General features: G+C 42.4%; 1 protein-coding gene across 1 annotated transcript in view; it reads right to left on the bottom strand.

Annotated features, from left to right (window-relative positions):
- Positions 1 to 1,278: 1,278 nt before the first annotated feature.
- LOC119578140 overlaps positions 1,279 to 12,500 on the bottom strand; it is a 19,844-nt gene continuing 8,622 nt past the window's right edge. The window contains exons 2-3 of the mRNA XM_037925879.1: positions 10,041 to 10,215; positions 1,279 to 1,705 (exon numbers count right to left, since the gene is read on the bottom strand). Of these exons, the coding sequence (XP_037781807.1) occupies positions 1,279 to 1,705; positions 10,041 to 10,215 (602 nt within the window). The remainder of the gene's footprint in view (positions 1,706 to 10,040; positions 10,216 to 12,500) is intronic.

Genomic DNA, 12,500 nt, shown 5'->3' with positions numbered 1-12,500 from the left:
ATAACAACAATTATAACAATAATAATGGTGATACTACTACTACTCCTACTACTACTACTACTACTACTACTATTAATAATAATAATAATAATAATAATAATAATAATAATAATAATAATAATAATAATAATAATAATAATAATAATAATAATAATTAATAAAACAGATAATAATAATAATATTAATAATAATAATAATAATGATCATAATAATAAGTACAGTAAAAAAAAAAAAAATAGTGATAACAACAATAATAATGATAGAAATAATAATAAAGATGATAACAATAATGATACTAATAGCAATAACATTAACAACAACAACAACAAGAACAACAACAACAACAATAATAATAATAATAGTAATAATAATAATAATAGCAATGACAATAACAATAAAGAAAATAACTATAATGTTTTAATAGTAATGATAAAAGAGATAATAATAATAATAATAATAATAATAATAATAATAATAATAATAATAATAATAATAATAATAATTAACATTAATAATAATTACTAATATTATTATTATCATTAATATAATCATCATCACCATCATCTTTATCATCACCATCATAATCATTATCATAATAATAAAGTAATAATATTATTAATAATAATGATAACAACAACAACAACAATAATGATGATAATAATAATAATAATAGTATTAACAATAATAATGATATGATGATGATGATAAAATAATAATAATAATAATAATAATAACAATAATAATAATGATAATTATTATTATTATTATTATTAATATTATTATTATTATTATTATTAATATTATTATTATTATTATTATTAATATTATTATTATTATTATCATTATTACCAATATTATTATCATTGTTGATATCACTTTCATACTTAGTGCCATGATGACGATGATAATGATGAAGATGATGATAATGATAACAAATCGAATGATAACAAATAAATAAACCAATATAAATACACAAGCACTACGCACGGACGCAAGCCAGCCATCCCCCCCTTCCCTTCCCCCCTCCTCCTCCAGCCATACCTCCCCTTCCCTCCCCCCCCTCCTACTCCTCCTCCTCCTCCTCCTCCTCCTCCTCCTCCTCCTCCCCTCCTCCCTCTCCCTCCCCCTCCCCCTCTTCTTCCCTTCCTCCTCCTCCTAGTCCTCATTCTCCTCATTCTCATTATCCTATTCTCCCTTTTTTCTCCCCCTCCTCTCCCCCCCTCCTCCTCCTCCTCCTCCTCCTCCTCATTATCCTCCTCCTCCTCCTCCTCCTCCTCCTCAGATCTCGAACTTGATCTGCGGGAACTCGAGGTTGTGCAGCACCTTCTGGATCTGCAGCTTGGCGACGCTCCTCTTCTCAGGCTCGAGGCGCTTGAGGACGGGCACGAGGCTCAGGCAGAAGAGGCGCTCGGAGTTCTGCTCGTCGTCGTGGCGCGCCCCCTGCAGCGTGGCCAGCACCCGCAGGAGGTCCCCGTCCAGGGCGCCGTGGCTGCTGACGGCGGCGAGGCGGGGGGCGTCCGCGTCGCAGGAGCCGAGCTTCATGCGCTTGGAGGAGGGCGGCGTCGTGGGGCACGGCGGCGGCGTCAGGTTGTAGGTGAAGGCGGCCGGAGGGTGCTTCATGTCGGCCTCGTCCTCGTCGCTGGCCTCGCCCTCCTCCTCGTCCTCAGTGCCGCCCGCGTCCGAGAACGTGTCGCGCTTGCCCGGTCTGGGGGAGAGGGGGGAGAGGGGGACAGGGGGAGAGGGGGGAGGAAGATTTGTAAAATGTCATGACGATTCTGGCCATAAATACAAGGATTAAAGGACAATAATATTGGTTTCCTTGATCAGCATATAAGAACATATCATCGTACTAATCAGGAGATCTATATTACCTTCCGTCGATCATGATCATTAGAACTAACATCAATAACCAATTCACTCTTAACATGGCAAAATATATGAGATATTCTAACAATGATTAAACCTTCTCCTTTCTACGTGATCTTATATTCGTTTAAGGAGGATTCAAAACAAAGTAAAATAACTATCTTCCTCTTTTTTGTAAGTGGGTGATAAGTTGTGACCCTTCGCTTGACACGATCCGAAAATACCTCCGCAAGATTTTTTTTTTTTTTTTTTTTTTTTTTTTTTTTTTTTTTTTTTTGCTTTTTGCTTTTTTTGGCCCATGACATTCCTTTTTTCTGTGCACCAATTTTTTTCTCTCTTCTGGGCTTATTTATCGCCTCGAGTAGAATGAAAACTATAAATACACTCTCTTTTCTTCTTTCTCTTTCTCCTTTTCTTTCTTATTTTTTTCTCCTCCTCTTTTTATCTCTCTTTCTATTTCCCTGTTTATGTTTTCTCACTCTCCCTCTCTCTCTCTCACTCTCTCTCTCTCTCTCTCTACCACATTCCTTCGTCTCTCTCTCTCTCTCTCCCTCTCTCCCCGTCCCTCTCTCTCTCTCATCTCTCTCTTCTCTCTCTCTCTCTCTCCCCTCTTCTCTCTCTCTCTCTCTCTCTCTCTCTCCCTCTCTCTCCTCTCTCTTTCTTTTTCCTTCTCTCTCTCTCTCCGTCTCTCCCTCTCTCTCACTCTCTTCTCTCTCTCTCTCTCCTCTCTCTCTCCTCTCTCTCCTCGCTCTCATCTCTCTCTCCTCTCTCTCTCTCTCTCATCCTCCTCTCGCTCGTCTCTTTCTTTTTTCCCTTCTTCTCTCTCTCTCTCCGTCTCTCTCTCTCTCTCTCATTCTCCTCTCTCTCTGCTCTCTCTCAGGTCTCTCTCTATCTCTCTCGTCTCTCTCCCATCTTTCTCTCTCTCTCTCTCTCTCTCTCGTCTCCTTTCTCTTTCTCTGCTCTCTCTCTCTCTGCTCACCTCTCTCTCTTTCCTCTCTCTCTTTCTCTCTCCGTCTCTCTCTCTTTCTCCTTCTCTCTCCCTCTTCTCTCTCTCTCTCTCTCTCTCTCCCTCTCTTTCTTTTTCCTTCTCTCTCTCTCTCCGTCTCTTTCTCCTTCTCTCTGTCTCTCTCTCACTCTTATTCTCTCTATCTATCTATATATCTGTCTATCTACCTATCTATCTGTCTGTTTGTCTGTTTGTCTGTCTGTCTGTCCATCTCTCTCTCTGTTCCTCTCTCTCTCCTCTCTCTTTCTTTTCCTTCTCTCTCTCTCTCTCCTCGCTCCTTTTTCTTTTTCCTTCTCTCTCTCTCTCATCTCTCTCTCTCTCTCTCTCCTCATCCTCTCTCTCTCGTCCTCTCTCTCTTCTCTCCCCTGCCCCCCCCCTCCCCCCCCCCCTCCTCATCTCTCTCTGCGTCTCTCTCTCTCGTCTCTCTCTCTCTTCTCTGTCCTCTCTCTCTCTCTCGTCCCTCTCTCTCTCTCTCTCTCTCTCTCTCTCTCGTCTCTCTCTCTCCTTCTCTCTCATCTGTCTCTCTCTCCTGTCTCTCTCTCCTGTCTCTCTCTTTTCCTTCTCTCTCTCTCTCTCCGTCTCTCTCTCTTCCTCCTTCTCTCTGTCTCTCTCTCACTCTCATTTTTCACCCCCCCTTTTCCCCCCCTACTAAAATCCCCCCCTTTTAGTTTTTAATATATATCTGTCTTATCTCCCTACTATCTGTCTATAGAGTCTGTTTTCTCTCTCTCTCTCTCTCTCTCTCTCTCTCACTCTCTCTCTCTCTCCTCTCTCCTCTCCTCTCTCATCTCTCTCTCTCTCTCATCTCTACTAATCTCCTCGTCTCTCTCCTCTCTCTCTCTCAAATCACCCCTCGCTCTTCTCTCTCTTCCTCTCTCTCTCTCTCTCCTTCTCCTCTCTCGACAACTTTCTCTCCCTCTCTCTCTCTCTCCGTCTCTTTCTCCTTCTCTCTGTCTCTCTCTCACCTTATTCTCTTTATCTATCTATATCTGTCTATCTACCTATCTATCTGTCTGTTTGTCTGTTTGTCTGTCTGTCTGTCCATCTATTTATCTATTTCTCTCTCTCTCCTCTCTTCTCTCTCTCTCTCTCTCTCTCTCTCGTCTCTCTCTCCTCTCTGCTTCTTTTTCCTTCTCTCTTTCTCTCTCGCTCTCATCTCCTCCTCTCGTCTTCTCCTCTCTCTCTTCTCCTCTCTCTCTCTTTCTCTCTCTCCTCTCTCTTTCTTTTTCATTCTCTCTCTCTCTCCGTCTCTCTCTCTTTCCTCCTTCCTCCTCTCTCTCTCGCTCTCTCTCTTCTCTCTCTCCTTCTCGTTCTCCCCTTCTCTCGCTCTCCCCCTCCTCCTCTCTCTCTCTCCTCTCCCCCCCCCCTCTCTCTCTCTTCTCTCTCTCTCCTCTCTCTTTCTTTTTCCTTCTCTCTCCGTCTCTCTCTTCTCTCTCGCTCATCTCTCTCTCTCTTCTCTCTCTCTTTCCTTCTCTCTCCTCTCTTTCTCTTATTTCTCTCTCTCACTCTCTCTCTCCTGTCTCTCTCTCCTGTCTCTCTCTTTTCCTTCTCTCTCTCTCTCTCCGTCTCTCTCTCTTCCTCCTTCTCTCTGTCTCTCTCTCACTCTCATTCTCTCTATCTATATATATATATCTGTCTATCTACCTATCTATCTGTCTGATAGTCTGTTTCTCTCTTCTCTCTCCTCTCTCTCTCTCTCTCTCTCTCTCTCTCGCTCTCTATCTCGCTATCTCTCTCTCTCTCTCCTCTCTCTCTCTCTCCCTCTCCTCATCTCTTCTCTCCTCGAGTCTCCGCTCCTCTTCTCTCCTCTATCCTCTCTCTCTCTCTCTCTCTTCTCTCTCTTTCTCTCTCCGTCTCTTTCTCCTTCTCTCTGTCTCTCTCTTTTTCCTCTCATCTCTCTCTCCGTCTCCTTTTCTCCTTCTCTCTGTCTCTCTCCCTCTCACCTCTTTTCTCTATCTATCTATGATCTGTCTATCTACCTATCTATCTGTCGTGTTTGTCCTGTTTTGTCTGTCTGGTCTGTCCAGCTTTTATCTTTTTTCTCTCTCTCTCTCTCTCTCGTCTCGTCTCATCTCAATGCCTCTTCTCTCTCTCCTCCGTCTCTCTCATTCTCTTCTCTCTCTCGCTCTCACGCTCTCGTCTCTCTCCTCTTCTCTCTCTCTCATCTCTCATCTCCCTCTCTCTCAACTCTGATCTTCCTCTCATCGTTTTCTCTTTCTCCTTCTCCCCTTCTCCCCCCTCTCTCTCTCTCACGCGCTCTCCCCCTCTATCTTTCTCTCTCTCGCTCTCCTCTCTCTCTCGCATCGTCCTCGCTCTTCTCTCTTCTCTCTCGTCTCGCTCTCTCTCGTCTCGTCTCCTCCTTCTTCCTTCTCATCTCTCTCTCTCCGGGTCATCTCTCTCCTCTTCTCGTCCTCACTCTCTCTCCTCATTCTCCATCTCTCTCTCTCCTCTCCGGTCCTCTCCGCTCTTGCCCTCCTTCTCTCTGTCTCTCTCTCACTCTCATTCTCTCTATCTATATATATATATATCTGTCTATCTACCTATCTATCTGTCTGATAGTCTGTTTCTCTCTCTGTCTCTCTCTCTCTCTCTCTCTCTCCTTCCCTCATTCTCGTCGTCGCTGCTCTCCTCTCTCCCGTCTGTCTCTCATCTTCTCTCTCTCTCTCTCTCATCTCTCTCTCTCTCTCTCTCTCTCTCTCTCTCACTCTCTCACTCTCTCTCTCTCTCCTTCGCTCTCTTCTCTCCTCATCTCTCTCTCTCTCTCTCCTCTCTCTCTTCTCCTCTCTCTCCTCTCTCTCCTCTCTTCTTCTCCCCCTCTCTCTGTCGCTCCTCATCGCTCTCTTCTCTCTCTCTGTCCTCTCCTCTTTTTTCGTTCTCTCTCCTCTCTCCGTCTCTTTCCTCCTTCTCTCTGTCTCTCTCTCACTCTTATTCTATTTACTATCTATGATATTCATGTCTATCTACCTATCTATCTGTCTGTTTGTCTGTTTGTCTGTCTGTCTGTCCATCTATTTATCTATTTCTCTCTCTCGCTCTCCTCTCTCTCTCTCTCTCCTTTGCTCTCCGTCTCTTCATCTCTCTCGATTCGCGATCTCTCTCTCTTCTCCGTCTCATCTCTCTCTCGTTCTCTCCCGGTCTCTCTCTCTCCTCTCTCCTCTCTATTTCTTTTTCTTCTCTACTCTCTCCGTCTCGCTCCTCTCTCTCTTTCTCCTTGCTCGTTCCTCTCTCTTCCTCTCTCGTCTCTCTCTTCTATATCTCTCTCTACTCTCTCTCTCCCGTCTCTCTCTCTTTCCTTTCTCTGTCTCCGTCTCTCTCTCTCTCTCTCTCTCTCTCTCTTCTCGCTTTTCTCTCTTTTCTCTCTCTCTCTCTCCTTCTCCTCTCACTCTCTCAAATTCGTCCTCTCCTCTTCTCCGTCTCCTCTCTTCTCTCAACTCATCTCTCTCTCTCTCGCTCTCATCTCTCTCTCTCCTCTCTCTCCTGTCCTCTCTTTTTCCTTCTCTGTTTTCTCCTCTACGTCCTCTTTCTCACTTCTGCTCTGTCTCTCTCTCACTCTTATTCTCCTCTATCTGTCTATCTATAAATATCTGTCTATCTACACTATCCCTCTGTCTTTCGGTCTGTTTGTCTGTCTGTCTGTCCATCTAGCTATCTTTTCAACTGGTGCCAAGCCCACCAAAGTCCGAGTGCTGTCCCAAGCCCGATAAAAAATATAGGAATGTTACCTAGAAAAGGTAACACCGACACTCTCCGTGGAAAGAACTGGGGACGCCTACCTACGTACTGCCTCAAGTCCAAGAGCATCACACATGAACTCTCTACATGAATAATCATGTGTGACCACGGGCGGGCTCAGACAATGAACCACCGTTAAATAAGAATATATATAATAATTATTACTATATATATATATGTATACTATATATATTATTATATGTGTGGTGTGTGTGTGTGTTGTGGTGTTTGTGTGTGTGTGTGTGTGTGTGTGTGTGTGTGTGTGATGTGTGTGTGTGTGTGTGTGTGTGGATCTGTATGTACGTATGTATACACACACCATACACACTATAACATATACATATACTGTGTATTATATATTATAATATATATAATTATATATTTTGTGTGGTGTGTGTGTTGTGTGTGTGGTGTGTTGTGTGTGTGTGGTGTGTAGTGTGTGTGTGTTGTGTGTGTTGTTGTGTGTGTGTGTCTGTGGGTGTGTATATATTAGGTAAATTATAATATATATATAATAATATATATATATATAGATATATAATACTATAATCATATATATGTTAATATTGTATGTATATATCATATATATTATACACACATACCACATGCTTTTATATATAATTTATATTATATATATATATATATATATATACTCTGCTTATATTATATATACATATTATATATATGTAAATATATGTGTATATATGTTGCATCTATATATATATATATATATATATATAGTATAATATCTATATATATATATATATATATAGATTTGTGTGTGTTTTGTGTGTTGGTTTTGTGTTTGTGTGTGTGTGTGTGAGGTGTGTGGTGTGTGTTTGTGGTGTGGGTGTGATTTGTGTGTGTGGTGTGTGTGTGGTGTGTGTGTGTGTGTGTGTATAACAACTATACATATATGCTATAATCCCCCTTCAAACGTCCTTGTATGAATGGACGGTGCTTGACATGCGATTGAGGACATGAGCTTCGACTGCAGGCTGCCAGCTGCCTTGGACACCTGCAGGGGCCGCTCGATCCCTGCCTTCTTCGTGTTCATGTTCTTTCCTCATCTCACGCACAAACTTGTCGCTCAGACGCGCCACCGGCCTGGCACTCGCGGCTGAAGGGGGGTGGGGGGTGCCTTGAGATTAAGTTTGCTGATTTGATATTAGTGAGTTTTTGTTGTTGTTGTTTGGGTATCATTAAGGATTTACTTGTAATGATTTCCGTAAATCGCATTGTTGTTATATTCATTATGATATTATATTCTATCTCAGTGCCACTAACCATTGATTAACATTTCATTTTCTTTAAATTAAATTATCATTGCTATTATCGTGGTGATAATCACTGCTAATATGTTCAATGCCATTCTTTAGGCAACATTACTGTATCATGTATCATTATCGCTAGAACATAGGCGGCAATTTATTGATTCAATCTTTTTTATGAGCGTATCATGCTCTCTTCTTTCTCTCCATCTCTCACTTTTTTGTCTCTCTCTGTCTGTCTGTCTCTCTCTCTCTCTCTCTCTCTTCAAGCACTCATCTCCTCTCTCTCTCTCTCTGTCTCTCCTTCTATCATCTCTCGATGCTCTCTCTCGGAATCCTCTCTCTCTCTCTCCTCTCTTTCTATATATATTATATATTTTCCTATATAGTTATTCCTCCATCTCTGCATTCATAAGGTCATCTAATCCACATTCACCCACAGTCAATCACAACTTTCCCACCATTTTGTAAACAATATCTTCCTCTATCCCTTCACAGTTCCTTTAACATCCCTTCCTTATTATCCCTTCATCTCCCTAACTCACTCTTATTCCATCCCCTCCTACCCTTCTTCCTCTTCGATAGCACCCTGCCTTGCCTCCGTCGCCCTTCACCGCCACGCAGGACCCGCAGGCCACAACCGAACGCGGGTGAGGTTAGCAAGAGCATTCACCTAACGTTAATAAGCTTTACGGAGAGCTTATAAGGGAGGAAACACCTGCGCGGGAAAGCAGCAAAGAGGGATGGAAGCTTAGGATTAACTAGCGCTAACGATGAGCGGTTTAGGAGAGAGAAGCGTAATGATGGGTGTCGTAAATGAACGCGGCCGCCAAAGTAGCGTGGCGGTTTCTCGTCCTCCGGGTTGCTACTTCTCGCGGCGGGGGGCTCTCCTCTCTTTCCTTCCTCTCCTCTCTCTTTCCTTCTCTCTCTTCTCTCTTCTCCCCTTCTCTCCCCTCTCTCTCTCTCTCTCCTCTCCCCCCCTCTCTCTCTTCGCTCTCTCTCTCTCCCTTCTCTCTCTCTCCTTCTCTCCTCCTCTCTCTCTCTCTCACTCTCTCTCCTGTCTCTTCTCTTTTTCCTTCTCTCTCTCTCCGTCTTCTTTTTCTCCTTCTCTCTGTCTCTCTCTCACTCTTATTCTCTCTATCTGTCTATCTATATATCTGTCTATCTACCTATCCCTCTGTCTGTCTGTCTGTTTGTCTGTCTGTCTGTCCATCTAGCTATCTATTTCACTGGTGGCCAAGCCAGCCCAAAGTCAGTGCTGGTCCCAAGCCCGGATAAAATAGAGAGAATGATTACCTAAAAAGGTAACACCGACACTCTCCGTGGAAAGGAACTGGGGACCCTACCACGTACTCACTCCAAGAGCATCACAACATGAAAACTACAATGAAGTATCATGCTGTGACCACGGCGGCTCAGACATGAACCTACCGTTAAAAGAAGAATATATATATATATATATATATATATATATATATATATAATATATATATTATATATATATATATATGTGTGTGTGTGTGTGTGTGTGTGTGTGTGTGTGTGTGTGTGTGTGTGTGTGTGTGTGTGTGTGTGTGTGTGTGTGTGTGTGTGTGTGTGAGTCTGTATGTACGTATGTATACACACACACATACACACATATACATATACATATATCTGTGTATATATATATATATAATATATATATATATATATTGTGTGTGTGTGTGTGTGTGTGTGTGTGTGGTGTGTGTGTGGTGTGTGTGTGTGTGTGTGTGTGTGTGTCTGTGTGTGTATATATATATATATATATATATATATATATATATATATATATATATATAATATATATATATATATATATATAATATTTTATATAGTAATATATGTATATACAAATACACACATACTTTTATATATATATATATATATATATATATATATATATATATATATATATATAATATGATATATATATATGTAAATATTTTTGTGTGTGTGTGGGGGTTGCGTGTGTGTTGTGCGTGTGTATTGTTGTGTGTATGTTATTATTGTGTATTGTGTATGTATTTGTATATTGTATGTGTGTGTGTTGTGTGTGTGTGTGTGTGTGTGTGTGTGTGTGTGTGTGTGTGTGTGTATATACATATATACATATATGCATATAAATCCCCCTTCAAACGTACCTGTATGGACGGTGCTTGACATGCGAGGTGAGGAACATGAGCTGCGACATGAGCGGCCAGCTGCCTTGGTACACCTGCAGGGCGCTCGATCCTGCCTTCTTCGGGTTCATGTTCTTCCTCATCTCACGCACAAATTTGTCCCTCAAGACGCGCCACCGGGCCTGGCACTCGCGGGCTGAGGGGGGGGGGGGGTGCCTTGAGATTAGAGTTGCTGATGTTGATATTAGTGAGTTTTTGTTGTTGTTGTTTGGTATCATTAGATTTACTTGTAATGATTTCCGTTAACATCGTCATTGTTGTTATATTTCATTATGATTATTATATCTATCGTCAGTGCCACTAACCATTATTAACATTATCATTTTCTTTAATATAATTATCATTGCTATTATCGTGGTGATAATCACTGCTAATAATGTTCAATGCCATTATTATAGGCAACATTACATGTATCATTTATCATTATCGCTAGTAACAGAGGCGGCAATTATTGATTCAATCTTTTTTATGAGCATATCATTCTCTCTCTTTCTCTCCATCTCTCCCTCTTTTTGTCTCTCTCTGTCTGTCTGTCTCTCTCTCTCTCTCTCTCTCTCTCTCTCTCCTTCTATCATCTCTCATCTCTTATTGTAATCTTCTATCTCTTCTCATATATATTATTATATATATATATATATATTTTATATTTTATATTATTCCAATCCATCTCTGCATTCATAGTCATCTATCCACATTCACCACAACTTTCCCAACCATTTGTAAACCAATATCTTCCTCTATCCCTTCACAGTTCTTTAACATCCCTTCCTTATTATCCCTTCATCTCCCTACCTCACTCTTCCATCACCCTCCTCCCTTCTTCCTCTTCGATAAGCACCCTAGCCTTGCCTCCCGTCGCCCTTCACCGCCCGCAGGAACCGCAGCACACAACCGAACGCGGGGTGAGGTTAGCAAAGAGCATTCACAATAGACGTTAATAAGCTTTACGGAGAGCTTATAAGGGAGGAAACACCTGCGAGGAAAAGCAGCAAAGAGGGAATGGAAGCTTAGGATTAACTAGCGCTAACGATGAGCGGTTTAGGAGAGAGAAGCGTAATGAATGGGTGTCGTAAATGAACGCGGCCGCCAAAGGTAGCGTGGCGGTTTCGGCCTCCGGGTTGCTACTTCTCGCGGCGGAATGTTGAACGCAGCCGGCGCGATTTCGGGATTGGTTTGTCATGTTTACGGCGTGGAAGGAGGGAGGGGATGAAGGGGAAGAGAGAGAGAGAAAGGGATTGGGAGGGAAGGAGGGGAGAGAGAGAGAGAGAGAGAGAGAGAGAGAGAGAGAGAGAGAGAGAGAAGAGAGAGAGAGAGAGAGAGAGAGAGAGAGAGAGAGAGAGAGGGAGATACAGAGAGACTGAGACAGCGAAACATGAACTCTTCCTAGCAGTCACATAACAACACTTTCAGCCCACATCCACCTACACACAAACCACACACAGCAAACACGCTCCTCCTCCCAACCAAACACACACAAACACACACACACACACACACACACACACACACACACACACACACACAAAAGCCTGAACTAAACGCCAATCATCCCGTCATCTCACTGCCTCCGTCCTCCTTACCGCAGCTGCTTCACCTGAGCTTCGGCAGGTGTAAAAAAGAAAGCGAGAAAAAGAAGAAAAAAGAAAATGCAAATGAGTCGAGATGACCTGCCGCTAGATGGCTCTGACCCCCGGGAGCCCGACTGCCCTAAGAGGATCAGACAGGAGGCGATAATTCCCCGCCGAAGGGATATGCGACGCGGCGGTCGTGGCGGTCGTGGTGGTCGTGGTGGTCGTCTAAGCCCTCTCGGTGTGCTTCGGGCGAGTCGTGGTCGTGGTTCAGAAAGGTTTCCTGTGGTGGGGTGCAGTCACGCCCTCCTCCCCCTTACCCCCCCCTCTTTTACCTACTTCTTTTGTTCTTTATCTTTATCTTTATCTTTGTCTTCGTCTTCGCATTTGTCTTTGTCCTTGTCCTTGCATCTTCCTCGTCTTCTTCTTCTCCTTCTTCTTCTTCTTCTTCTTCTTCTTCCTCCTCCTCCTCCTCCTCTTCTTCTTCTTCTTCTTCTTCTTCTTCTTCTTCTTCTTCTTCTTCTTCTTTTCTTCTTCTTCTTCTTCCTCTTCTTATTCTTATTCTTATTCTTATTCTTCCTCTTCTTCTTCTTCTTCTTCTTCTCCTTCTTTCCTGTTTTTTTCTAGCCGACGAAAAATTGCGGCTCCATTTCGTAAACACTCCTGACTGCCTATACCTATGTCTACCTGTCTATCTATTTAATTAATCAGTTTATAAAGCTATCCATCTATCTATCTACCTGTGTGTTTCATCGACCCATGAACCTAGATATCTATCAATCTTTCTATTCCCTTTGCAAATGAATCTATCTATCTATCTATCTATCTATTTATCTGTCGGTCTATTCTATCT

The sequence above is a fragment of the Penaeus monodon genome, chromosome 2 (assembly GCF_015228065.2).
Source record: "Penaeus monodon isolate SGIC_2016 chromosome 2, NSTDA_Pmon_1, whole genome shotgun sequence".
NCBI lineage: Eukaryota > Metazoa > Arthropoda > Malacostraca > Decapoda > Penaeidae > Penaeus > Penaeus monodon.
The sequence above is the reverse complement of the archived record's forward strand: the minus strand, read 5'-3'. Positions and strand labels throughout refer to the sequence as shown.